Source organism: Stenella coeruleoalba, assembly GCF_951394435.1.
Source record: "Stenella coeruleoalba genome assembly, chromosome: 1".
NCBI classification, from domain to species: domain Eukaryota; kingdom Metazoa; phylum Chordata; class Mammalia; order Artiodactyla; family Delphinidae; genus Stenella; species Stenella coeruleoalba.
Genome location: NC_137169.1, coordinates 35,770,930 through 35,782,967, shown reverse-complemented (window position 1 = coordinate 35,782,967; position 12,038 = coordinate 35,770,930). Strand labels below are relative to the sequence as shown.

The following is a 12,038-nucleotide window of genomic DNA, read 5'->3' as shown; positions in this document are numbered from 1 at the left end:
AGTGTGATAGAAAGAGATGTGCTGTGGAGGAAAATATAGCAGAGAAGGGGGTAAGGTGTGCCAGGCTGGGGCCAGGGTGGCAGGTTTAATCAGGTATGCCAGAGTAGGCTCCTTTGCAAAGAGGACACCTGAGTGAAGACCTGAAGGAAGTAAAGAGGGCGGGAGCCACGTGGACAAGCCCAGCTGCACAATTTGTGGGGCCCACTGCAAAATGAAAAGATGGGGCCCCTAGTTCAAATGAATTAAGAATTTCAAGATGACAATGGCAGGGCATTAAACCAAGCACAGGGCCCTTCTAAGCGTGGGGTCCTGTGTGCCTGCACAGGTCTCACACCCATGTGGACACGTGGAGATTTGGGGAAAAGGTACTCCAAATAGGGAATAGCATGTGCAAAGGTGGGAGCATGCCCGGCATATTTAAAGAACAGCAAGGAGCCCAGTGCAGCTGGAGCCAGTGAGCAAGGGGGAGAGCAGGAGGAGAGGAGGTCCGGGAGATGGCAGGAGGTAATGGATCATGCAGGGCTCTGTAGCCACCGTAAGGACTTTGGTTTTTCCATGACGAGAGATGGGAGCTACTGCAAGGTTTTGAGCCCAGGAGAGACCCTGAGAGTGCTCTTCTAAAAACCTTCCAGAAGTTTCTCATTGTTCTCAGAATAAAATCCAAACTTCTCAGCCTTGACTTCGCAGCTTCTCTTGGTCTGGTCCCTTCCTATCTTCATCTTTCTTTATTCCCTTCCCTCTTCTCCTCCAGCCTTCCTGAGCTACTGACATGCCCAGGCGGGGCTGTGCTGGTTCCTGACCCCTGTCCTGCTGCATGCTATTCCCTCAGCCTGGCATACACTTCCACTCCTCTTCACCCACCTCCTCCCCATCCCTCGAACTTTGGCTCAAGCTTCACCTCTTCCAGGAAGACTTCCAGTGTGCTCCTCCCCATGGGGTTGAGGCACTCCTCCTGGCAGTACCCACAATGCCTGATCCAGGTCTATATGCCCAGCATCTAGCAAGGGCCTGGCACATAAACGTCCAGTTGATTGAAAGAGCACAGCTGGCATGGCACAGGGCGCCAGATAGAGCCACACATACGTAGGTTCAGGTCTGGGCCTGCGTGCTCCGGAGCCCCCATCTTTACTCAGTCCTCCACTGCCTCCCTCTGTTCATCAGAGCTGGAGGACTAGTGTGGGTGAAAAGATCACAGAAGGCTTCCTGGAGGAGGTGACGCCAGATAGGGTGTGTCTAGTCAGGAGGAGAGGGCATTCCTGAAGGGAGAAACACACAAGCAAGGGCCTGGGCTGGGTCTGAGCAGGGACAGGGAGACCTCCACACCCAGGGGCTGAAGAGGCTGGCCCAGGACCAGGGTGTGGCCTGCAGGTGCCCTTGAGGGTCCTGGGAGAGGAAGCAGGCAGAGGGGGCTGGGCCTGCTGGGGCTGGCGCCTCACAGACGCTCCCATCTCACATCAGCCAGCTGCTGGGACTTCGTGAGAAAGGAGGGAGCTGCCAGGCTGGGCCCTGGCCTTGGGAGTTTGTTGCTGGGTGGCGGGGCTGGCCATCAGTGACAAAGTATCCCCTTTCCAGGCTCTATGTGCTGAAGCTGTCAGATGACATCGGAAACTTCGGGGAGGTGCGACTGCCCCTCCTTGGCTGCCTGGGTGTCTCCTGGGTGGTCGTCTTCCTCTGCCTCATCCGAGGGGTCAAGTCTTCAGGGAAAGTAAGTACCCCTCCCCCAGCAGGGTCTGTGCCCACCCAGAGATATCCTGCCTCCCCTACCTGGGTTTTGTGTGTGGAGGGGTGGGTGGGGGAGTGATGAAAGGATATGGGAGGGGAGGAGGAACCAGAGGACCAGTGGTGATTGAGGGGGCAGGAAGAGCCCAGAGGCGTCCAGCGGGGCCCCTCTCGCACCCAGGTGGTGTACTTTACGGCCACATTTCCCTACGTGGTGCTGACCATCCTGTTCATCCGCGGCGTGACCCTGGAAGGAGCCTTCACGGGCATCACGTACTACCTGACCCCACAGTGGGACAAGATCCTGGAGGCCAAGGTGGGCTGTAGACGGAGGGGGACCTAGAGGGCCGGGGAGAGGCAGGGAGGTACCAGCTTCTGACCACAGCTCCTCACCGGCCCGTCCCTCCCGCAGGTCTGGGGGGATGCCGCCTCCCAGATCTTCTACTCGCTGGGCTGTGCGTGGGGCGGCCTCATCACCATGGCTTCCTACAACAAGTTCCACAACAACTGTTACCGGTGAGACTCTCCCTTCCAGCCCTGGGGCTGCCCCCAGTTCCTACCCTCTCTGCAGCCTGGCCCCGGCTCCCCCAGACCCACCAGGTCCAGTGCAGCCTCCTGGCCCACCAGGGCCCTCCCTTCCACTCATGGCCTTGAGAGCCTGGCAACGTGGGGTCCGGGTCCAGTCATTGCAGAACGGAGAGAGCTTTGGCAGAAGAGAGGAGAGGTGAAGACGGTGATGCCCCAGGGCTCTGTGAGGACTCAGGAGCCTCAGGCCCACTTAACGAGGCCCAGAGCAGACCAGAAAAGAGATTGGGGGCACCTTTGTTCCTAGAACTTTCTCCGTCTCCAAGTCTCTTGGCCCAAAGTGGGCAGGGGGAACTAAGCTGCGTGTCCTGACTCTACCTGGTTTCCTCCCCATCAGGGACAGTGTCATCATCAGCATCACTAACTGTGCCACCAGCGTCTACGCCGGCTTTGTCATCTTCTCCATCCTGGGCTTCATGGCCAGTCACCTGGGTGTGGACGTGTCGCGCGTGGCAGACCACGGCCCTGGCCTGGCCTTCGTGGCATACCCTGAGGCCCTCACCCTGCTACCCATCTCCCCGCTCTGGTCCCTGCTCTTCTTCTTCATGCTCATCTTGCTGGGGCTGGGCACTCAGGTACGAGGTGCAGGACATGGGCCTGTGGCTTGGGGAGGGAGGAGGCAGGGGCGGAGGTCGGGCCTCTGCTCTGATGGCTGTATCCTGCAGTTCTGCCTCCTAGAGACGCTGGTCACGGCCATTGTGGATGAGGTAGGGAATGAGTGGATCCTGCAGAAAAAGACTTATGTGACCTTGGGCGTGGCTGTGGCTGGCTTCCTGCTGGGCATCCCCCTCACCAGCCAGGTAAGAACCGAGGGAAAGGCTAGGCCAGAGTTGCCAGGGTATGGGGCTTAACAAGGGGGGAGCATAGCCTCGGGCACCCTGGACTCAGCTGCCCACTGGCCCGCAGGCAGGCATCTACTGGCTGCTGCTGATGGACAACTACGCGGCCAGCTTCTCTTTGGTCGTCATCTCCTGCATCATGTGTGTGTCCATCATGTACATTTACGGTAAGTGCCCAAGCTTACGTGGCCTCCTGTGTCCCGGCCCTTGGCCTGTCCACGCTGTCCTGCTGACCTCCCTCTCTCCAGGGCACCACAACTACTTCCAGGACATCCAGATGATGCTGGGATTCCCACCGCCCCTCTTCTTCCAGATCTGCTGGCGCTTCGTCTCTCCAGCTATCATCTTTGTAAGTTCCTCAGTGGTCCCTCCCCTGCTGCCCTGTGGCAAGCGTCCTTCTCTTGGGAACCAGCAAAGGGAGAGCAGGAGCCCATCCATCTGGCCAGAGCTCCCCATGGAGGCTCCACACCCACAAATCTGACCACTGGGGGTCCGAGCAAGGTTGCGTAGAGTCAGACAGGTGTGTGGAGGCTCAGAACCACCCAGGCCCTGGCCTTGGGTTAGGAAGGGAGTACAGGGCCCTTTATTTGAAGACAGTGCCCAGCTTCGGAAGGGTTAAGCAGGCTGGCAGCAGCTGAGAGCCGGCCCTCCCTCCCTGGTGTTCCCGCCTGGCATTCCCAGAGGAGCCTCGGGAACCATGACTGACAGTGGCGTCAGCCTCCGTCAGCCTCGCTGAGCTCCTGTCTCCAGTCCCTGATAGCCGAGGTGCTCAGAGTACTCAGGGTATGTGGTGTGAATGCATGTTGCAGAAGCAGGTTGTACAAGTCAGATGTCAGCTCAGGATCCGGGACACCCTCGTAAGCCTTCCAGGCACTGGAGTGGGCCGGCCTGGGAGGGGGAATTCTGGGTTTCCACCAGTATTCAACACCTGGGAAACTCCCATCAGGGAGCTGACATGGTGGAGGGAACTCCCACCGTGGCCGGGAACCATATATTAAGTCATGTGATACAACTCTCCAAGGTATCGTTATGATCTCCACTTTACAGATGAGGAAACTGAGGCACCGAAATGTTAAGTAACTGATCCAAGGCTACACAGCTTCTGAGAGGCAGAGCCCTCATGCGAAGCAGGTAGCCTGATCTGGAGCCTGTGTGCTGGGCCTGTGCGACACTAGAAACAAGTGCAGGAGGAGGGGTGGTCTATGGACTAAAAACCCTCTGATTTTGCTCCTTTATGCTCAGGGTGAGAAATGGGGGGCAAAAGGGATTTGCTAGTGTGATGGTCCCTCCACAGAGAAGAGGCAGAGCCATCTCTGAGTGACGGAGGGGTCAGCCCAGTGGCCAGGGCAGGGTCCGGAGTCATGCCCCCGTCATGCCAGCCCCTGTGTGCCACAGAGGTCAGCACCGGATTTCCACTTCGGCTCATGTTTCTGAATAAAAGGCCCCTGAGGGCTGAGGCCTCCGTCACATGGGGTGTGGGATCTTCCCGAGCCTGGCGCAGGCACCAGCTCTGGCCACCGGCCCAGCTTTGAAACAGGAGCAACGGAAGTCTCCTGTAAGGGGTGGGAGGAGGGGAGGGTAGATGCCAGCCAAGCGCCGTGCCCTTGAGGGTTGTGGCTTTGGCCCAGGGCCTGCCCCAGGGGAGCTCATCCTCCACGACTCCCGGGAGGCTGCTGCCCTGCTCGGGACCCAGGGCACCGCCCAGGCAGGGCAGGAGGCAGGAAGGGACCTGGGTCCAGTGTCTCCACGAGATTGAGTCAAAGCCGGCAGCACCCTCTCTGTGCCCAGAAAGCCAGGCTGGAGTCACCTTCAGGTGAGGATGCCAGGCTCTGTGGACACGTGTTTCTGGGCTGTTGGTTTTCTTTGGGGGCTTTACTTCTTTATATTGCTGAAAAGGTCTTTTTTTGACAAACTCCATCCTTCTATCAGCTCAAATAAAGAATTTATCGGGACTTCCCCAGTGGTCCAGTGGTTAAGACTCTGCCTTCCAATGCAGGAGGCGTGGGTTTGATCCCTGGTCGGGGAACTAAGGTCCCACATGCTGTGGGGTGTGGCCAAAAACCTAAAAAAAAATTTTTTTTAAAGAATTTATCCACACCTTAGATCAGGATCTAATTCCATTCAGAAAACTTGCTCTAAGCTCCTCCGTGTGCAGCGTCCTAGGAGGGCCCACTCACCCCTGAATGGATATAGGTCTTGCCTTCTAGAATTTGGTCACCCAGAAGGCTGGACGGGCCTGAGCTCCAGGACACAACTGAGGGCTCAGGGTGGACGCTGAGCCCTCCTGGCAAGTGACATCCACTGCCCCGGCTCCTCTGGGTGGCCCGTGAGCCACCTGCCCATCTTTCTGCTAACTTTAGTTTTTTCGTTACTGGAACCCCAGGCTTTATTTCCCATGTCCCTCATCTCTTTCCAAAGCGGTTCCCGAGAGCATCCCCAGTCTGACACTCATGATTTCTAGCCTTTGGAGCCTCCCCAGGCTGTCTGTCACTGTCTCCACAGCCACAGACTGGCAGGACTTTGCCCTTTCCTCTCCCCCATTACTCCCACCTCCTGGCATAAGTCAGTTCAGATCAGCACACAAGATTGTGCCAGGCACTGTGCTGGGCACTGGAGAGCCAGAGCTGATGCAATCCCAGGAGCTCCCGGGTCTGGGGGAAACACCCATAAAATGCTTAGTAGATGGAAAATGCCACTAAAGCCCTTTCAGGAAGAGGAGACTGGAAATCAGTGGAGGCTTCTTGAAGGAGGTGGCATTTGCATAGGGTTTGACAGAGGAAGATGCAAAAGAGGATCCTCCATAGTAAGAAGGGTGGGAAACGCTGGGTGTAGCAGAGACACTGAGACAGTAAGGCCAGAAAGATAAGCCGAGGTCTTGATGTGAGGCGGAGAAGGCCCTAAAGGCCAGGGATTCGGCCTTGCTTCAGCAGGCAATGCAGGGCCATTGCGAGTCTTTGAGCAGAACTGACTTCCAGGGGCCACGGCAGCTGAGTGGCTCCCTGGCTGGTTCAGGATTACGCAGAAGACAGACCTCTCCCCTTCCACCGTGGCCACCTGCCCATCATACCCTGGGCCCCTGGTTCCATCAGCTTCTTCCACTACCCAAATGTTGACGTCACCCCCGCCCTCCCCAAAATGCCTCTTTCTAGTTTGGGAAACTGGAGAGGGAGGGAGGGGGTGCAGATAGGAGGCCTGAGGCCTGGGTGGGGCTGGGCAGGACTCACGCCCACTCCCGTCCCCCACTCTCTGCAGTTCATTCTCATCTTCACGGTGATCCAGTACCAGCCAATTACCTACAACCACTACCAGTATCCAGGCTGGGCTGTGGCCATCGGCTTCCTCATGGCGCTGTCCTCTGTCATTTGCATTCCACTCTACGCCCTGTACCAGCTCTGCCGCACAGATGGGGATACCCTCCTCCAGGTGAGGGGTGGGGGCAGGGGGCAGCCAGGTGAAACAGGAGGGGGTGGATGTATGGGGCTTCAGGGCTCCCTTCTGAGGACCATGCCCACCCCGCCCCCAACCATGCCTACCTCTCCTGCAGCGTCTGAAGAATGCGACCAAGCCAAGCAGAGACTGGGGGCCCGCCCTCCTGGAGCACCGAACGGGGCGCTATGCCCGCACCATCCCACCCTCTCCTGAAGACGGGCTTGAGGTCCAGCCGCTGCACCCAGACAAGGCCCAGATCCCCACGGTGGGCAGTAACGGCTCCAGCCGTCTGCAGGACTCCCGGATATGAGCACAACTGCCGGGGGAGTGCCCCACCCCCGCCCCGTGCTCCCACCACAGAGACTGGGGAGGCGGTGGACAGGTGTCACCGCCTGCCCCTCCACGCCCGGACCAGGGCGGCTCCTGTCACCTTGGCCACCACTGCTTGTGTGGTCATTCGTGCTCGTGTCCCTAGTGTTTACAGGTCCTTTGGATGCCAAGATGGCAGCTGGGGGGCGTGAGTGATGGGAGGGTTGCTGGGGGGCCCAAAGCACTTTGGAGGGGTCTCAGGCCAGGTCCCCGGAGGCAGCTGGACTTTATGTGGCCTCTGATGCCCCCACACGTTGCCCTGAGCTAAGGTTCTGGGTGGGCCCCCTACCTGTCCCCCTCCCCGAGCCTTCAGCCTCCTGACCAGTGTTCCTGCCCCCAGAGCAGACCCCAGCCTCTGCCCAGGCAGGTTTGGATCTTCCTACCTGGAGGCAGGGTAAGGGGCTAGGGGGCTGTGCAGTGTTACATGTCAGGCTGTAACCCCAGCCCTGTTTGTCTGTGTAATTATTTTTGTAAAACTTGTATTATCTGTGGTTGCCACCCCCTTGCCCTTGGCCTCGGGCCCACTCTGTCTTCCAGGCCTGCCTGCACCTCACTCAGCTGCCCTGGGGTCTCTGCGCCGCCTCCCAGCACTGGCTGCAGGGCCAGCCAGCAGAGGCCCATGACCCAACAGCCTGCCCAAAGAACTCGTTTCTGGGGAAAGGGGTGGGGTGATGTTCAGCAGGAGGCTTGAGCCCAGAGCCCTGGAGAAGGGGACCCTACGTGACACCCCCTTGCCCTCCCTCTGCCAGGCTAAAGGCCCAGTCTTCCCAAAATGGGCTGCCCTTGTTCACGTGCCAAATGGCCCCAGCCGGCGTGCCCCACCCCCTCTCTGGAGCCAGAGCTCCTTCCCCCAAGCCCTGCAGTATCCGTTTGTCCGTCCTCTGTGCCCCTCTGTGCAGTGACAACCCCGGAAGAGCCGCCTCTAATCCTCTGTAGCAATAACGGTGCGCCGCCCACCCCTGCCCATCCGTGCACCACTAGGATTTTAAAGTCCATAGATTTTAATGAAATTTCTATTCCTGTCTCTGAGCCGCTGCTGTGCTTTGTCTGGGTCCCCCATGGGGACGAGAGTCAGGGCTGGGATGAGACCTCATCCTGCCAGGCCTTTGAGGGATGCCTGGGAAGAGAAAGGCCAGAGGCTGTGATGGTCAGGACCAGACACCAAGGACCAGGTGAGGGGGTAGGGTGAGGACCAGACAGACAGGCAGCCTTGGAACCCTGGTGAGGGCTCATCCAAGACTAGATCTAAAGTGGGCTGGGCCATGGCAGCTGAGAGGTGTCAGCAGCAGACAGGGCGAGTTCCAGCAGAAGCGGAAGTCTCCTTCCTGCCCAGCCCTTCAGGCTGGGGCCTGGGGCGCCACACTGGACATCGGAGTGGAAGCTGGCCTTTTTCTGGGGCTGCACTGAAGCTTCCGTCCCCAGCGGCAGGTGGCGGCCAGGCCTTGAGGTTTGGGGCAGCGCTCCAGAGGAGGAGAGGGCAGGTGGCACTGGAGAGGCCTGGCCCAAACTCCAGCAGCCCCACGGAAGCAAGGCAGTGGTCCGAGGCCCTGGCTGGAGGACTCCAAGGGCCGCAGCCTGAACAGGAGGGAGTAGCTGTGAGGGGGCCATGGCCTGACGCTTAGCCCACCCCGTCCAGCTGTCCACCTGCTCTGGTTTACCTGTGACCGGGGGAGACACAAGAAGGCCTCAGAGGTGCCCGCAGCTCCTGTTGCATGGCTGCCTTCTGTTCTTGTAGCTCTGGAGGAGAGGTCTAGCTGAGACACAGCACTCGGCAATCCCAGGGTGTGTGTACAAGAGCGGGACAGGGACAGGAGGCTGGGTGCTCTGGGGCCTGCTCAGGGTCCTCACCTGCCAGGGTGGGCTCTAGGGTTGCCTCAGAGGGCCAAGGGGCCCCTGTATACTCCTCTTCCAGGCGGCGCTGCAGGGAGAGCTGGCTCAGTGCCCAGCCTTACAGGCAGGGGCGGGGTGGGGTGGGGCGGGGCAGGATGCAGAGGCTAAGATACCCATGGTGGGGCCCAGGAGCCACCCCATGCAGCCTCCTCATCCCAGCCACCTGAGGACACTCCTGAGAGGAACACCAGGCTCCCTGAAAAGCTGAGCTTGGCAAGGTAGTGGCAGGCCCGAACCCAGACATGGGGAAGAGAAGGAGGCAAAAGACCAGGGGCAAATCCAGCAGGTTAATCTAAAAGTGCCGACCTTGGACTTAGGGACTCAACCAGAATCTGGATTCACACGTACGGGAAGTGTGCATACAGGAGAAATGGACAGAGGACTCACACAATCTTTGCACACACATACACACACACACATGCATGTGGATCTCACACACCAGGTGAGAGACGGGTGTGTCTAGGCTCAGCAGAAAGGCTCTGGGGGTGGGGAGGCCCAAGGCTGCCGCTCACCTGCAGGATGGCAATCTCCCTCTTCAACTTGCAACACTCCTCCTCCAGGAGGGCCCTGGGACATGGGGGAGTGCGGCACCGGCAGCAGTGCTGCAGGCCCGGGTCACAGCAGAGCCCGCCACACAGACCCAGCCTCCAGCCTTACCAGGAGTTCCCTCTAGGCCCTCCTTTCTCAGCCCACCTCTCCCTCTGCTGCCCAAGTGCAATCCCAGCACGGCCTTGCAGCCCCGCCGGCCTCTTCCTGGGCAGGACGTGTCCTCTCCTTGCCCGCCTCCCAGCGCCCACGCTGGGGGGCCCCATTCTCTCTTCTTCACGACAGTATTGGGCCTGCAAGTCCTCCTGCCTCCATTCTTCCCCAGATCACAGCCCTTCCCCTGTTTAAAAGACTCTTCTGTGGTCCATCTCTCTCCCACACCCCAGGATAAAAGTCCTCAGGCCAAGGCCCCTGCTGGCATCCCTACTTGGCTACTTCCTGGCAGCAACCTCACCAGCACCCTGCCCCTTCCACCTCTCAGCCCTACTCTCCTGGGTCTCCCCATCAGGTATGCTGCCTCCCTCCTCCTTCCTCATAGTCCCAGTACGTTAGGATCCATCCCCCGTCCCACCCTCCTTGTCTCGACCCCCACTGCACACGCTCAGGGGCCTCACCGCAGGTATCCGGCAACCTGGTCAACGTGGGACACGTTCAGTTGGTCCTTGATGACGCTGAGGTCCCTGTGACAGCTGCTGGCAGATGAAGTCAACATCACTCTCCCATGTTGCTTCACCCCAGGCCTTCAGGACACAAATGCCATTTCTCCTAGACAATTTTGTGTGTTTTCTCACAAAGGCAACATAAGATGGTACTAAGACGAGGAGTTCTGGAGCCTGGGTTTGCAAATGGGCTCTGCCACCCTTCACTGTGTGTGAGCTTGGACAAATCAATCATTCATTCTGAGCTTTAGTTTCCTCATCTGCAAAATGGGGACATCACCCACTTCCTAAGGATGTGTGACAAATAAGTTGCTGCCATTCAGTGATGAACACGCTGCTGCTCATTTATCTCGTGCAGTCCCCAGCCCTCTCTAGCTCAGCCCTTGCAGCTGTTCTCCAGGCCGGAGGAACAACTGACCACTGGATGAAGCCTTTCCTTCCACCCATGTCTGCGTGTAGTGCTCCCTCTTCCTGCAAAGCTCTTCTCTTTTTATCTGTCTGGAAGTCTGTTCCTCATGCTCTAAGACCCAGATCAAACCAAGCTTCCAGGCTTGGTACGTGTCTCCTGGGCCTGCAGCCCTCATGTGCTGATCCCTACAACAAGTGGCTGTAGAAGTATCCAGTCCCAGACCAGGAGCTCCTCCATGCCGGCAGGTGGGGCCCGCCAGTTGGCTGGGGTCTCTGCCAAGCGGGAACAGACCCCTCCTTTCCTACCACTATACCTGGGCTCACCAGCTCTCAGGCGGAATATCCCCTGCTCTGGCAAATCACGCCTGGGCTCCTCCAAGGCAAAGCGCAGGACCCCGGGGCTATACTGGACCCAAGCCTGGGTCTGGTCCCTGCACAAGGTGCACACGGGGAACACTCAGGGGCTCCTTCCAGGGAACCACAGGAAAGGCGGCCCTGGCCCCTTGTCAATTTCAGGGCTAGCCCATCTGAGTTCTGGAGACAGGGCCCAGCCCCAGGTCTGAGGCTCCAACCTGCCCTCACAGATGGCCTTCCCGCGGAGACCTTGGAGCAGCTGCCGCAGTTCCTGGCGCACGAGGTCTCTTAGGAGGGGCGGTGGTGCCAGAAGGGAGGAGAGGTCAGAGGTGGGGCGCGAACCAGGGGCTTGGAAGGATCGAGCCTCTCGGAGCAGTGATCGTAGCACCACCACCTGCAAGGAGAGCTGGGACCCCTTGCGACTGCGGGGCAGAAGTAAGGGGAGGAAGGGGAGCTAGGGGAGTGAGGGGCAGTGCAGAGTTTAACTGGTAGCCAGAGGGCTGGGTGGACAGTGAGATCTGACAAGAGCTCGAAAGTTACCGGGCAGAGCCAGGGACCCGGAGGAGGTGAGGAAATCACCCAAGTCGTGGGATAGGCCTGGAGTGGGGCCCACATTCCCACGCCCCACCTCTGCCCGCAGCTCCAGGCTCAGGTCCACCGTCGTCTCCCCTAGAATCCTCTTCACTTCGGGCCGTTCCGGGAGCGGAACGTGCTCTTCCACCAGCTCCCACAGCGGCGGAGAGTCCCCAGGCATGGCCTGCCCGCACCGCCACCCCACAACGCGCGGACTGCCGGACAGCAGGTCGGAGAGCTGGGTTACTGGGAGACCGCGGGTCTCCCAGGGCCGGGCACGCCCACACACGCCCCACCCCTTCCTGGTCTCACATGCCACGCCCCCAGCCTGTCGCTCGGGCCATCCTCTCCCCAGCCCCACCCCGTTCTGCCGCCCCTCCCTACGACTAGAGTTGCCCGGTCCAGAGCCGCCGATCTCTGGCGCCATCTCTTCTACTGGCCGACTCTCCGTGGCCGGGGACCCAGGAGCCAGGCCGCGGGACTGGGGCCCTAGCCCCGCCTCTTCCGCGCGACCGTCACCCAGGAAACGGGGCCCGCTACCCCAAGCCCCGCCCCCAGAAGACCCCGCCCCCGCCCATTCCAGGGCGGCGCCGGCTCGCGAAGCCCAACCCACAGCCGTGGTAGGTGGTTTTGGAGTGCGAACCATCCACCCCGCCCTGATTCCAAG

At 59.6% G+C, this 12,038-nt stretch overlaps 2 protein-coding genes across 4 annotated transcripts in view; one reads left to right on the top strand and one right to left on the bottom strand.

Moving 5' to 3' along the window:
* Nucleotides 1-6,895, top strand: part of SLC6A9 (solute carrier family 6 member 9) — a 31,322-nt gene extending 24,427 nt beyond the window's left edge. For both annotated transcript variants that reach the window (XM_079942227.1, XM_079942228.1), the window contains 9 exons: nt 1,573-1,705; nt 1,901-2,035; nt 2,132-2,235; nt 2,642-2,879; nt 2,970-3,104; nt 3,211-3,310; nt 3,392-3,492; nt 6,396-6,566; nt 6,688-6,895. In XM_079942227.1, the coding sequence (XP_079798353.1) occupies nt 1,573-1,705; nt 1,901-2,035; nt 2,132-2,235; nt 2,642-2,879; nt 2,970-3,104; nt 3,211-3,310; nt 3,392-3,492; nt 6,396-6,566; nt 6,688-6,882 (1,312 nt within the window). In that variant the 3' untranslated portion in view covers nt 6,883-6,895. The remainder of the gene's footprint in view (nt 1-1,572; nt 1,706-1,900; nt 2,036-2,131; nt 2,236-2,641; nt 2,880-2,969; nt 3,105-3,210; nt 3,311-3,391; nt 3,493-6,395; nt 6,567-6,687) is intronic.
* Nucleotides 6,896-8,211: 1,316 nt separating this feature from the next.
* On the bottom strand, nt 8,212-11,821 carry CCDC24 (coiled-coil domain containing 24). Of its 2 annotated transcripts, XM_079942245.1 has the most exons (9): nt 11,756-11,821; nt 11,427-11,586; nt 11,017-11,192; nt 10,759-10,875; nt 9,992-10,066; nt 9,344-9,398; nt 8,790-8,859; nt 8,600-8,678; nt 8,212-8,516 (listed from the first exon to the last, which is right to left on the bottom strand). In XM_079942245.1, the coding sequence occupies exons 2-9, from the start codon at nt 11,550-11,552 to the stop codon at nt 8,279-8,281; spliced, it is 936 nt and encodes a 311-aa protein (XP_079798371.1). In that variant the 5' UTR covers nt 11,553-11,586; nt 11,756-11,821; the 3' UTR covers nt 8,212-8,278. The 2 variants fall into 2 exon arrangements, with proteins under 2 accessions (XP_079798371.1, XP_079798372.1); XM_079942246.1 differs by lacking the exon at nt 11,756-11,821 and having other exon boundaries at nt 11,427-11,617.
* Between the last annotated feature and the right edge of the window lie 217 nt (nt 11,822-12,038).